The sequence below is a fragment of the Corvus hawaiiensis genome, chromosome 20 (assembly GCF_020740725.1).
Source record: "Corvus hawaiiensis isolate bCorHaw1 chromosome 20, bCorHaw1.pri.cur, whole genome shotgun sequence".
NCBI classification, from domain to species: Eukaryota; Metazoa; Chordata; class Aves; order Passeriformes; family Corvidae; genus Corvus; species Corvus hawaiiensis.
In genome coordinates, this window is record NC_063232.1 from 6,303,389 (window position 1) to 6,315,420 (window position 12,032).

At 48.2% G+C, this 12,032-nt stretch overlaps 1 protein-coding gene across 1 annotated transcript; it reads right to left on the reverse strand.

Annotated features, from left to right (window-relative positions):
- Window positions 1-4: 4 nt before the first annotated feature.
- PRKRIP1 (PRKR interacting protein 1) lies at window positions 5-8,616 on the reverse strand. Its single transcript, XM_048324939.1, has 6 exons — window positions 8,480-8,616; window positions 7,085-7,163; window positions 5,598-5,698; window positions 4,752-4,837; window positions 3,031-3,098; window positions 5-743 (listed from the first exon to the last, which is right to left on the reverse strand). The coding sequence occupies exons 1-6, from the start codon at window positions 8,597-8,599 to the stop codon at window positions 628-630; spliced, it is 570 nt and encodes a 189-aa protein (XP_048180896.1). The 5' UTR covers window positions 8,600-8,616; the 3' UTR covers window positions 5-627.
- Window positions 8,617-12,032: the final 3,416 nt, after the last annotated feature.

The window sequence follows — 12,032 nt, forward strand, 5'->3', positions numbered from 1 at the left end:
ACAATCCAACACATCCCTTTTATTAATTTAAAAAACATGGAAGAAAAGCAATAGGGAAAGTTTTAGCATTAAAAAAGGGATCCTGATTAAAAATCTATAGAACTTGTCTAGCAACATAAACTGATTTCTTTGGGTTAGAGATGACCCCATACAAAACCCCAAATGCAGAACACTCACAGTGCAGGAGAGTCTGGCTACAGACCACTTTTCTACTTCAGGTTAAACTCCTCCCCTAGATTCATGTATCCCACTGCTACCAGCTTCAACATAAGTAGAACACGTAGCCTTCACAGTAATATTTCCCTTAAATGGTAATAGTTATGTTTTAGCTTTCAGACAGAAAAACACTCTGGGCCATGTTAGAAAGAACTCTAGGGTCATAGAGACTTATGGCTGACTCTTTAGAGCAAACTTAGAGCAGACTGCACAGCAGTTATACACGCAATTAAGAAAAAATCTCTTATTTGGCATTTCTCTATCATTTTCTCTCGGGCCTGTGACGTGAAGGCCATGCCCCGTTAAGCAGATGTAACGTACGCCAATGGGTTCTGCTTGGCTGAGATGAAAGACTTTCATGCTCCTGAATATAAAGCAATGAACAGTGTTTCCAGCTGTCCCTGGAAGGCCTCATCCTCTTCCCATCACAAAACTTGGCTCTTCAGCATCATCTTCCTTCTCTTCCTCCTCCTTGCTATCCTCTTCGTCATCCTCGCTGCTGCCTTGCTCTTGGGATTGACCAGGTTCTACAAACACAAAGAGGATGAATGGATGAGGTGTTCCCACCTGGCTTCCTTGTCAAGCATTTCACAACAGAACAGTCTCAGGTGCTCAGCAAATGTGTATTAGGCCAGGCTGATTAGCATGCATGGGTAACATATTCCACTGCATCTTCCTTGTAAAGTATCTCACAACTAAGCAGTCCCAGATACTCAGGGAACACAAATCAGGTTCTATTAATTCTGCCAAGTGATGAGGAGGTCAGAATATCAAACTTTCCCTTGGAGAATTCCCTTACCTCCAACTCTACCAAGTCCATCATTAAACAACTCCACCTCCTCTGGAATATTACTTCTTTCAAACATGGAAGTGATAGATTATCTCATTCCCAATCTCACCTCTGCAGGCTGGGATGAACTTTCAAGGATCACATAGAGCACTGGGAAGCCACAGGCGAGACTCAATATATTCCTACAGCTATCCAAGTTCACAGAAACTCCACGAGGTGCCATAAACTTTTACAGGCTGTTTGCTATACAGCAAGTACAGGAACTCATAAAGATATGCCTAAAATTAACAAGGGTCACAGAAAACTTGTGAAGTCTGCTAAAAAACCAGGAGACATCTACTAGAAATTAAATAACCGATAATAAAAATGAGGTACGGCATAAAGTGGGACCTGAATCCAAGAGCCATTTTCCACCCCTTTCCTGTTCCTCAGGCCCAGTCACACTCTCAATGTCCTGACCAGTTCACGCAGGATTTAGGATCAGTGGTCTGATGCCACCGCGTGGTGAAGTGCTGAACTCAGAGGGTTTATTGGGAGTTTGTTCATTAATGCAACCTTAACAGCTGACCTCATTCAGTGCCAACCCTTATTCTTAATGTTTTTGCTACAACAAAGATGAAACATGGCAATTCAGAGGTTTCATTTATTCATTCAAAAAGGAAGACAAATGTTTGCCTGCCACATCCAACAAATACACTCTAATTAATCTGAAAAAACTCTCAGATCACAACCCAGGGCACACAGAACTACAAAAAGGAAAGGCTGTTCTCAGTAGACTAAAAATGGCTGAGGGGCTTCTCTCTCCCCGATATTATTATTTTACATAGAGAAGCACAAACTGTAAAGAGTTAAGAACTGTTACAAAGACCAGCGAGTTTGGATTCTGTCTTTCAGGAACTTGTGCCAAACAAAACCACTCCAGTCCCACAGCTGAGACATGGCAATCCCACACCACAGTGCCAGTCCCTGATCCAGCTCTCCTCTCTCCCAGCCACTCCCTAAGGGATGAGTATTCTGTTTGCTCACTCAAAATGAACACAAGTATGTTGACTCATACTTAAAATCTCTTCCCTGTTACAATTCATAAATGAGTAGCTTAAAAAAAAAAAAAGGTAACAAAACCAAAACAAAACACCCAAAAAATTCACTCTACTACATTCACTTGCTGTCACAAGTAAAATTAACCTAACAATTTGTCCTCCCGTGTTTACATGGGAGGCTGGCAGTGGTTCAGCTGAAACAGATCCAATTCTGAAAAGCAAAGCACAAATAAGGTAGAACTGTCAGGCAAGTCACTGTTCCAGCAGAATTACCAGAAACTGCTGTAACTTTAAGATTAACAATTTGTGTGCTAATTCACAAAGGACAACTATTTCAAAGAGTAAGCCAAAATATACTCACTGAAACACTGCAAAGAAGCAACAAGTATGCAAAAGTTTGAGCACACAGTTACACTGACATTGCTGAACATTAATTTTCAAGACTGCAGGAGAACAGAGGCAGTCAGGTTTTTCACCTTTATTTCTACGCAAATAAAATGGTCCTGTGGAACAGATGGTACCAAGGTGGCTCAATTTCTTACACACAAAATTATAACTCAGTTTCTTGCTGCCCAAGCTGTGCATTCTTTTTCTACCTGTTTTCCCATACACATTCAAAATATACTTTAAAAAAGCACAGCCTTGAACAATACTGCCTTTCTGAGCAGCTGAGGTTCTGAATCTGCAGTTATCAAAATAGCTGGGGCAAAACACACACAAACTCAGATTCCAGAGTTTGCTGTCCAAAATTTCCCCTAATAAATGGAAAATATTCACAAACAGCCAAGTTATTTGTAAGATTAAACCTCAACATAGATGGCTTTCAAAGAGGATTTTGAAACATTAGCTAAAATAACAAGCTTAAGGCTCAGGCTTTAATCCATGTATTGAGAATGCTTGGGATGGTGGGTGGAACAAAACCTTATAGGCTTCAATAAGGGAACAGAACCAAGTCCTGAGAAAAGTAAACTAAATTTCACTGACCTTTTTCCTGCTTCTTTTGTTCAAGTTTATTTTTCTTAGCTTGCAGTTTCTTCTCTTTTAATTTCTGGCTATAAAGTAAAGAAAAAAGACTCTGGAAAATCCAGTCATTGATAAATTCATTGATAAAGGAAATATTACAGACATCTTGGAAAAGCTGATTTCAGAAGAGAAATTCCATTTAAATTTGGCCTCAACTGAAAATCCAGCAAGAGCAAACTTAGCACGTGATCAAGAGAAACTTTTCCATGTTGTTTTTAGATTAATAGATTTTTTAAAAGTCTTTCATGACTCCACTGCAACCAAAACTATATGATACACAATAATCTCCAAGAACACAGATGGAACAAAAATGAAGCTGCCCCCACATTTTAGCTACCTAGGCTAATAAGCTCGAAAGAAAAATCATGTAAAACCCAGACTGCAGAAACTGAACAATGGGGGGGAAAATCACCAGTAATATATACTTTAATTGAAGACAATAAAAATAGTGCAGTATGCTTTGACCTTCCTCTTTGGCTGTACTTCTCAGGATGTCAGGCCCTAGAAGTAGCACTGGGGCTAAGAGGGAATTTCAATTCATACAACCCAGCCCTCTTTGCCCAGTAAAGGCAACCTGGCAAGTTAACAGCAGACACAGGCAGAGCAGCCTGGCATTCACATGCTCCTCTCTCAACACCATAAATGAACTCTCTTGAAACAGAGAGCTAAGAACTGTACCTGTTGGGGCAGGACAAAGGAGAAGGGTGGTGAGGAAAATTAGAGGGGCTCCCGCAGGGCAAAGCCACACCATTAGAGCATAGCAGGGGGACAAGGAGGTGTTAGTGTTTAGGCAGCATCTGCTGTTGGAATAGTTGTTCTCCATCTCAGCCAGGGAAGAGGCAGCAGGCCAGATCTGACTTGCTGGCCATCTGTTGGACCACATTAAATTAAACTAAGATGGCAACAGTGTTTGTGTTGTGCACTTTTGTGTTAACATGGCAGTGAGTCACCTTGCACAAGCCTTTCCACAGCAACTCTCAGCCACAGCATGCAAAGCAGCAAGGGAGAGGCTGCTCAGGGTCCAACCCTGGGAAAGAGCCGAGCATGATTCTGTGCTATTTCTGAAACATCCTGGACACAGAGAATGGGATTTAAATTCTCGTGCCACTGCACTACAATGCTCAGGCTATTTCTCGAGAGCATCAATCTTGTAACTGTTTCGTTTTGTCTAAAATTTAAGAGAAAGATGGATTTAATATTTTTTTAGTATTTCCACCTAACTTATTAGACTTGGCCTGCCAGACATTTCAATGAGGGAGTCAGAAGCAGCCTACCCATGAAGCAGCACCCAGTTTTGCACTGAAACTGCTTGGGATCAAATGATTCAGACATAAACTTAAGCCAGATATACACACAAACCTTTCCTGACACTGTTAAAACAAATATGGAATGAGGCACGTTGCAGTCAAGACCACAGTGTCAGCAAAAGCAGCTCAACCAGTCCAAAGTTATCCTGCAAGCAATGCCACGGAAAAGAAACCACCCCAGCAAAGCCTGTCAGGTTTGCAGCTACCTTTGGAAACCAAACATTGACACTGACAAATTTAATTTCCACAGCCAGACTTCCCAGCTGATAGATGCAGACACAGAATGACAGTGTTTATCCAGAGCATGCAGCTACAGATGAGGCACAGGGAGTGAGGGTTTCCATGTCAAGCCTCCTGGGAAAAATCTGCCCTTACCGCTTCCTTCTGCGTTTTGCTGTTTGCTCTTCTGCAATCATCTTATTCCTCTCCAGTTTCTTCTGGAATTCCTCATCTAGTCTTTGCTGTAATTGATCACATGTCATACTTTGGTCACAATCTAAATTAAAATACTTCTTTGAAAAGTCATGTCCTTTTAGGGAGAAGTCTTTTAGCAAAATACAGAAGGGAGCTCTGCCAGATTTTGTCTGGCTTCTTTATACAAAGCCATGTTCCTAGGGATGAGTCCTGTACAGACAGCGTTTTTAACCTGCAACCTGAGCCAAACATTGAAACCTTCTGAGGGAGGAATCCTCACCAAAACAGATGAGGGAGGTTGGGCTTCTGCCCTAATGAACGTTTCAGTAAAAACAAATGAATAATTGGAGACACAAACATTAACATACGGACTCATCTCAGCCAGGAGAGAGTATAACAATAGTGCTCTCTAAAAGAGATCAAGTCATTCTACTTGATCAAGACTTAAAAGAAACATCTGGACTCTGTGCACAGGCACTCACTTTCTTTCTGTCTGTGCAAGGCAGTGTTACCAGGGATTCCTTGCTTTTAAAGCATTTTCAAGTCAGCTTGAGAACACACACATTCCCATGAGGCCTTACTGTGTGCTAGGACCCCAGGGAACACAGGAGATGGAGCATGTCTGACACAAAGCACCGAATGTTTCAGTACTGACACAGACACCATGGATCACACACTCCTACAGACTCCTCTGACAAGGGGTGGCTCAGAACGGAATTATTTGTACATGACTTTCAAAGAAAACACAGAATTGCAATGAACAACAAATAGTTGGGGGTGGGGGGAGTTATAAAGAGTTGTGCTGACCTTCTCAGCCATGGCATCCATGAAATCTTGCCTCTGGTACTCTCGCCGACGGAGATGCCGGTACACATGGAATTCCCCACTCCCAGCTCCGGCACTGGAACCTGCAACGAGGAAGAGTTAAGTCTGCTAGGAAAGAAGGTAAATAGATGCTCACAAATGACTACAGCTGGGGAACAGGAAAGGGCACTGTCAGATGAAAATTATCAACAACACACAGAGTGTTGTCACCATTTTAAACTAAAATAACTCACAACCAAAAGCCAGAGTGAGCTGCAAACCCACACACTTTTGTGTCACTGCAGGTCCCACAATTATCCCCCTGGAGAGCCCACTCTTAGCTGCACATCAAGGCAGGCAAAGAACTAGAGATGAAATGTACTCCCCACTCTCTTACAGGCAGAGGTGAGCTAGCTGCTGATGCTGCTTCCAAATAATTTTCAGCATCTTGCACACAAAATAAAGGTCAACAGAAAGGTGGTAAAAGGTGATACTGTACTTCCCCATGCAAGACAGATCCACTGACAGTTATTAACTGTTTCTTCATAAATTAAATCTCTACAGCACTCTCTTCCTGGCATCAACCTGCATATTGAAGCCTTGCAGGAGCTTTAAGCATTGTGCTCCACTCTCTTCCCCTGTCTCCAGAGCCATTTCTCAAGGGAAAGCACAGGAATACAAGTCTCAAAGAAGACACCTAATTAAAACCCAGCAGCTGGGACTGCAACAGGGGTGCTCTCAATACCAACAGAATCCCAGCACATCAGGTGTTCCCAGAAAAACAAGACAATTCAACTCAAGCACACAGCAAAGCTATTTGAAAAAGCCATGGGGGGGATTCCAGTAAGCTGAAGATTTTATTCAGAAGTATAAAAACTTTAGACCAAGATCAATTATTCTGAAATAAGAAAAGTCAACCTCTAGAATGGACAGAGGTCTCAAAGAAAGACAGAACTTCTACATGCAGCCAGTTTATACCACAGCTACTATATTTAATCCCTGCAGGTAAAAGTAAAGTGTACACAGAGTACTTGGGTCAGTGTCCTGGCACAGCTGCCAGCTCCCTACCTGAGCACACACAGTCACACCTGCTGCATGTGCCTGCTTCTCATGGCCTGAGACCCAGACTCAAAGCAGTCAAAAGAGGGACTTCACACTGCTAATCTTCCAGAGCGCTCTCAGATCCATGGGGAGGACAGACTTACTCATCATCATTTACTTGTCATCACCAGAGCAGCAGCTTATTGCACTGCAGGCAGCCCACGTGCTGCAGTGCCACGGGCTTTGTTCTCCCTGCATTCTGACAGCCAGCAGAAAAGTGGAACCAGAGAACCAAACAAAACTTGAAAAATCAACTCTCAAAGCACATTTCACACCTCTTTTCTCCAGCAAAATGAGCAGCAGAAAACCACCTCTGTCCTCTCCTGCTTAACACTTTTCTAAGTTAAATGAGGCTGAACCCAGAGTTATCTGAAGAATAGAATCTTTACCCATGACATCTCTAACGAACTCCGGGGGAGGTCGTGGTGCCCATTCATTCAGTTTTTCAGGAATTGGTACAGTCTTTTCCTGCAAGAACAAACCAACCAGCCATCAGTATCTTCCAGGAGCAAAGTCTGCAATTTTAACACATTGTTGAAAGGCGGGATACGTCTGACAACAGCCTCTTCCACCAACTGACAGATCTCAGAAGGAGCACAGCTGCAGCAATTTCTTCATGCACAGGGATCAGGAGCAGGCAGAAGAGGAGAATCAGAAGGGATCCTTTCTGTCCCTCACATTCAGGCCTGCAGGTCAACAAACCCCAGGAGGGTTAGGAGTGTCTGTGCCTCTTTTCAGCATGGGAACTAGAAGGAATCATGTCAGCACCTCCAAGCACTGGTGGGAGCTGAATATAATTCCAGTACCAGTAGTCTGGGAAACGACGAAAGGTATTTCTGCACCTTCCATGCCAGAGCTAGAGGACAGGGAAGAGCAGGGGAGGGAGAACACATGGTGCAAGGTCAGAGGAAGAATGCGGTGTGGGGAAGTCTCAGCCTGCTCCAGCACACACAGAGCAGGAGGTGAGAATCTCCTCCTGGCAAAAACCTCCTCAGGAAAGGACCAAAACACCCAGTTAGAGGACCAGGGTCATGCTCCCGCACATTAAAAGCAGTGGATAGAGGGAAGACCAGCGGGCAGAGCACGGAAGGGCCCCTGCGTTCCCAGAGAAGCGTCTCTCTCCTCACAGAATCCCACAAAAGACGGATCCCTCTTCCCTCACAGCAACCCAGTGTGGCAGTCGGGCCCTCTCCCCTTGAGGACCCGGCAAGGAGGAAGGGGGCGTGTGTAGATCCCGTCACGGAACCGGGAAGGAAGAACAGAGGGGTTGGTCCCTCTCTCCTGGCAGAGCCCGGGGAGGGGGTGTCGGTTCCTCTTCCCTCACGGACACGGAGAGGAGAAAGGGGAATTTGGTCCCTCTCACCTCACGGACCCCGGAGGAGGGGAAAGGGGGTGTTAGTCCCTCTTCTCTCACAGAGCCAGAGGTGGAGGTCTCGGCGTCCGTCTCCCCTCACGGACTCTGGGGGGGGGGGGGGGGGTGGGGGTCTCGGCGTCCCTCCTCCCTCACAGACACCGAGAGGGTCTCGGTGTCCCTCTCATCTCACAGACACCGAGGGTGGGGGGCTCGGTGTCCCTCTGCCCTCACAGACCCCGGGGGTGGAGTGAGGGTCTCGGTATCCCTCTCCCCTCACGGACCCCGGGGCGGTCTCGGTGTCCCTCTCCCCTCACAGACCCTGGGGGCGGGGGGTGTCTCGGTGTCTCTCTTCCCTCACGGACCCCGTGGGGGTCTCGGCGTCCCTCTCCTCTCCCGCCGCCCCGGGCAGTGCCCCGGCGGGTGCCCTCACCGGGTTCCTCATGAGGCGCTCGAGGCGGAGGCGCTGCTCCTCGGCCGCGCTCCGGGGGATGACGAGCGGCTGCGGCTCCTTGCGGGGCCGGGGCGGCCGCGGGGCCGAGGGCGCCGCCATGTTCCAGCCCTGGCCGCGCCCCGCCTCCCGTGACGTCACGGCCCGCGACGCGGGCGGCGCTGTCATGGCGGGTGTGGTGAGGGCTGGGGGGAGGCGGGAGTTCTGTGAGGGACCCCCGTGTGAGGGACCCCCGTGCGGGGCCCTCTGCGCCAACAGAGCCACGGAATCAGGTCGGGAAACACCTCTAGGATCACCGAACCCAACCTCTGCCCTATCACCACCCTGTCAAGCAGAGCACTGAGTGCTACAAGTTGTTCCTTGAACAGCTCCACGGACGATGATTCCACCACCTCCTTGGGCAGCCTGTGCCAATACTAATCACCGTTTCTGTGAAGTAATTGCTCCTCCTAATGTCCGTACCCTGCAGCGTGGACGGAGGCTGAAGGCACAGAGTGACCAAACTATGGTTGGAAGGGCCCTCTGTAGATCACCCAGTCCAGCCCCACACCAAGGCAAGGTCACCCAGAGCAGGTGACACAGGAACGCGTCCAGGTGCGTTTGGAATGTCTCCAGACAGAGAGACTCCACGCTCTTCTTGGGCAGCCTGTCCCAGTGCTCTGCCACCCTCAGTGGGATTCTTCGAAGGCACAGAGTCACAGAACGATGGTTCAGGTTGGAAGGGATCGCTGGGGTCACCCCGTCCACCCCCCTGCTGCAGCATGGTCCCCTGAGTGTGTCACTCAGGGCTGTGTCCAGAGGGCTTTTGGGAGACACCCCACATCCTCTCTGTGCAGCCTGTGCCAGTGCTTGATCACCCACAGAGTGAAGAAGTTCTTCCTCATAGAATCACAGGATGGTTTGGGTTGGAAGGGACCTAAAAGATCTTCCTATTCCAACCCCCTGACATGGGCAGGAATGCTGCCCACTAGAGCAGGCTGCTCAGAGCTCCATCCTACCTGGCCTTGAACATTCCCGGGGTCGTGGCTGTCAGAGATTTTCAGGGCAATCTGTGCCAGGGCGACACCACCTTCACAGCAAAGAATTTCATCCTAATGTGTAATCTAAACCCACTCTTTCAGTTTGAAGCCGTTCCCCCATTTGTCACTACAAATTCTCATTCAAAGTCCTTCTTCATCTTTCTTGTCCATTTGGGTACTGAAAGTCCACAATTAGGTCACCCCGAAAACCTTTTCCCAATTCTCTCAGCTTTTCCTTTTAGGAGAGGTACTCTACCCCTCCAATCATCTGGTTTGCCTTCTCTGGGCTCGCTCCAACAGGCCCATGTCTCACGTTTAGGTGGAGCTGCAGCTCCAGCATCCCATTGCTCAGCACCACTGAGCAGGGCCTGCCTCTGACACCCTCCCTCAAGCACTCAAATACTCAGATACAGCTTGTTCCCTGTGTCACTCCTCCCATGTCCCAGCTGTAGCCGTGCATCCTGCTCCTGCCAAAGCTGTGTTTGCTGAGCTCCGATGTCCCCTGTCCCCTCACGCACGTTCTCGGGGCTGCAGCGAGTGCAGTCTGTCCCCAGCAGGCCGCATTAGCGAGGCAGCTCCGGCATCTGCTGCGCTCTGTCCAGGCTGAGCCTGAGGAGGGTGAAAATTCGCTGTGTTTTTCCCTGGCACCCTCAGCCCTGCCAAATCCCTTCCCTGTGAGGATGTAAGCGATACAGCACTTCCTGGTGCCCCCATGGCACGCTGCCTGCGCCATCTGTTCGTGTCACTTTGGTCATTAACCAGCGCAGCCCGCGGGCTTTGTGTGCTGACAGTGATGAACGGCAGCACCGTTCCCCACAGCACGGCCCTGCTGGGTGCTGGGAGATGTGGGTGGGTAGTGGGAGGGGGGGATGCCGTGCTGTCTGCATCCATATTCACACCTGAGATTTGCAAGAGCAGTGCTTGGATGAGGTGAGGGCTGGTACACCCAAATCCACGCTTGCCTGACGGAGCTGGAGGAAGCCATGGTGGGGAAGAGGAGCCGGGGCTGGCTGCAGTACAGGCCTCCACTGCAAGCCAAATTTCGTTTCAAGTCGCTGTGGCCCTACAGAAATGGCATGGCATGTGCTGGGGCTGTGTGTGCGTCACAGAATTAGCCAGTAAAGGTCAGCTGCAATGGAAGAGGGGCATAAGCCTTTGTGCAATTTATGGAGATAAGCCGGAGCCGGGAAGTTGGGCTCTGGGTTTCAGACAGCTTCGTGCTGTGCATGTGGAGAGGGTGACAGAAAGGGGAACAGAGAGGTTGGGAATGGCTCCTTCTGAGATTTATAGTTCATTTGTATGGCCTGAATTTATTAAGCCTCCATTCTCTTCCCCTTTCTGTGGAGAAAATCAGAGCTGATCCTGAGGTTCAGCCCTATGTTTACAAAAGACTTTTCAACCTCCGCTGAGGTTGCTATGGAAATCACACTAGTTTGTGTCTCGTGTTTGTCTTACCAACCTGATTTGTAAAAGAATGGTGTGAATTTAGTGTTGGCTGAGTTCCCAGCTGGCCGCTGGTCCTGGAAGGCATCCTTGCAGTCTCAGCCCTGGCTGGAGCAATGCAAACAGCTTCCTCCATGCTGTCTGCCAGCTCCCCAGCTCCTGTGCCCGTGGCTCTCCCAGCCTTGGGTCCTCTTCAGCCCACCAGCACAGAAACCATACAGTGCCAGGCTGGATTCAGCCCTGCCAGCGAGACACCAGCTCTGTTGCAGAGGCCAGGGCAGGTCCCCTGTCCCCTCTCAGTCACTGCAGACTGTTTAACAAAGCAGAATTGCTGCAAATCGATTGAATTTCCTCTGCCGAGTCCTAAGCACAACACAGGCTGGTTTAGCTCACTAATCCCTAAAGTTTAACCCTGTTTCTTCCTCTCAGCCTCCTCTCCACACAGCTTCCCAAAGCAGGGGAGAGAATGATGAGCTGCCAGGACTCCATGGGAGGAAGGCAGAATGGCAGGCAGAGGGCTGCAGGGAGCAGCTGGATTCACTTGCCCAGAACGTGGCTTGTTCCAGCCACAGCTCACAGCCCCAGGAAACAAACAGACAGCTGCCTGTCATCCAGCAGAGCCCACGCAAACCGTGGGGAAAGAGACCTGGGAACATCCCTCTCTCAAACTACATGTTGAGGGAGTTGGTGCAGACTCTTGATGTATTACGCACGTTTTACTTTAAAAAAATCTGGGGAGGGGGGCAAGATAGTTACTTGGGTCATACAAAAATAGAAAATATTTCATCAAAATACAAAGCTCACCAAATCAGAGCACTGAGCTGGGATCTGGGCAGGACTGGGCTTACTGGGGTCAGCGGATTTGCATTAGAACAGGGTAGTGTTTTCATAGGTCAGTTCGAACCAAACAACAAAACTCGGCTCCCTGATCTTTATCAGAGAAGCTCATTTGCGTTTCTGAGGAGTTTTCCTACCAAAGGGATCCTTCTGGAAGCACTGCAATCCTTTGCTGAGACAGACCCTGCACGTCAGGCAGGAGCAGCCGTGGAGCTCCAACACCCACGTGAAACGTG

Bases quoted from the DNA above. Each gene is read 5' to 3' on its own strand.
- PRKRIP1 (XM_048324939.1), bottom strand. From the start codon at position 8,599: ATGGCGGCGCCCTCGGCCCCGCGGCCGCCCCGGCCCCGCAAGGAGCCG. The intron at 7,164-8,479 runs GTGAGGGCACCC...TTGTTCTTGCAG, and splicing joins AGCGCCTCATGAGGAACCCG to GAAAAGACTGTACCAATTCC. The intron at 3,099-4,751 runs GTAAGGGCAGAT...TTTACTTTATAG, and splicing joins GCAAAACGCAGAAGGAAGCG to CCAGAAATTAAAAGAGAAGA.